Source organism: Trichinella spiralis (genome assembly GCF_000181795.1).
Source record: "Trichinella spiralis strain ISS 195 chromosome Unknown Scfld4697, whole genome shotgun sequence".
NCBI lineage: Eukaryota > Metazoa > Nematoda > Enoplea > Trichinellida > Trichinellidae > Trichinella > Trichinella spiralis.
The window spans coordinates 1-1,204 of record NW_003531636.1 but is presented as its reverse complement, the minus strand read 5'-3'; the positions used below and the strand labels follow the sequence as shown (position 1 = coordinate 1,204).

At 29.2% G+C, this 1,204-nt stretch overlaps 1 protein-coding gene across 1 annotated transcript; it reads right to left on the bottom strand.

The window, feature by feature from the left end:
• Nucleotides 1–401: 401 nt before the first annotated feature.
• On the bottom strand, nucleotides 402–835 carry Tsp_12240 (conserved hypothetical protein). The gene is made up of 3 exons (XM_003367188.1): nucleotides 829–835; nucleotides 551–777; nucleotides 402–506 (listed from the first exon to the last, which is right to left on the bottom strand). Exons 1-3 carry the CDS (start codon nucleotides 833–835, stop codon nucleotides 402–404), a joined length of 339 nt encoding a protein of 112 aa, XP_003367236.1.
• Nucleotides 836–1,204: the final 369 nt, after the last annotated feature.

Genomic DNA, 1,204 nt, shown 5'->3' with positions numbered 1-1,204 from the left:
GTAATTCCACCTCAGAAATTAAGAAATAAATAAAACAGGATAACTCAATCAAAAACAGTAAAATCTGGCAGTCATGTTTCTAAAGCAGAGTTCAACAAGAGTGTGTATGTTTCAAGAAAGTATGCTACATCCCAAATTCAGGTTCTGCATTAGCAATACTTGCTGAGGAGACTTAAAATCTAATGTAAGACGTCAATCAAAACAACAACTGAAAGAGTAAAAAAACAGTAAAGAACAGTGAGAATTCAAGATGTCATTTTCATTTATTAATAAATGCTAAATGTATTCAAAAAAATAAGTGAAAATGAAATTCATAAAATTACTGTCAAATAATCAGCAATTTCAGTACACATCTTGTTTAAAATGTTATAAAATTTTGATTTCCTACTTCATACTGCTTTTCATGATGGGCAGTTTTCAACTTGAGCAGCAATAGCATTAAATCGAGCAAAAATTGCATCCTTGTCAATACAAACTGCCATCGCAGGTTCTTTTATTTGATTTTTCTAAATTTAACATCAGTAGCTTTATAAAAGTCTAATATACTTACTGAATATGGCTTATCCATGAAGCAAAATATATTTCCAGGTTCTGAAACAATCCAATTTGATTCGTCAGCCTCAATATTAGTGGCTTGATCACCAATTTGAGCTGGGCTTTTAATTAAACGAATATTCCTTTGTGAAACTCTGCAATCTCCTTTCAATTTATTGTCTCTTCTAGACCACACCTTCATAGTCTTTTTGAGAGCTTTTACAATGACTTTTTTGTAAAGTTCTAAAAATGAAATTGCAAATTTTAAAAGTATTTCTCATTAAACATATGTACTTCTCATTCTACAAAAAATATAATTTGTATTTACTAGGCGATAATCTTTCTTCAGTGATCACAAATTAAATTCTCTTCAACTTCAGTGAAAATTACTGCAATAAAAGAAAGAATAACATATTATCTGCGTTTTAATCAGTAATTATTGAAAATTATTTTGGTAAAGATACTTAAAAGCGACACGTAATTACATTTTCATCGCTGTTAGTGTGATTATATGGCATTTTCCAAACATATGATGTTTCTTCGCTTAGGTTTTACTTATTACTACTTTTACAAAAATATGAGAAACAATTACAAAAGCCGCTAAAATAATCATTTAGTTAATATGTTTATCCACCCCCCCTAATTTGGATTAACTGATTTGCTATAAATG

Coding starts and splice junctions, on each gene's coding strand:
- Tsp_12240 (XM_003367188.1), bottom strand. Junction 507..550: donor TCATGGATAAGCCATATTCA/GTAAGTATATTA, acceptor TGTTAAATTTAG/AAAAATCAAATAAAAGAACC.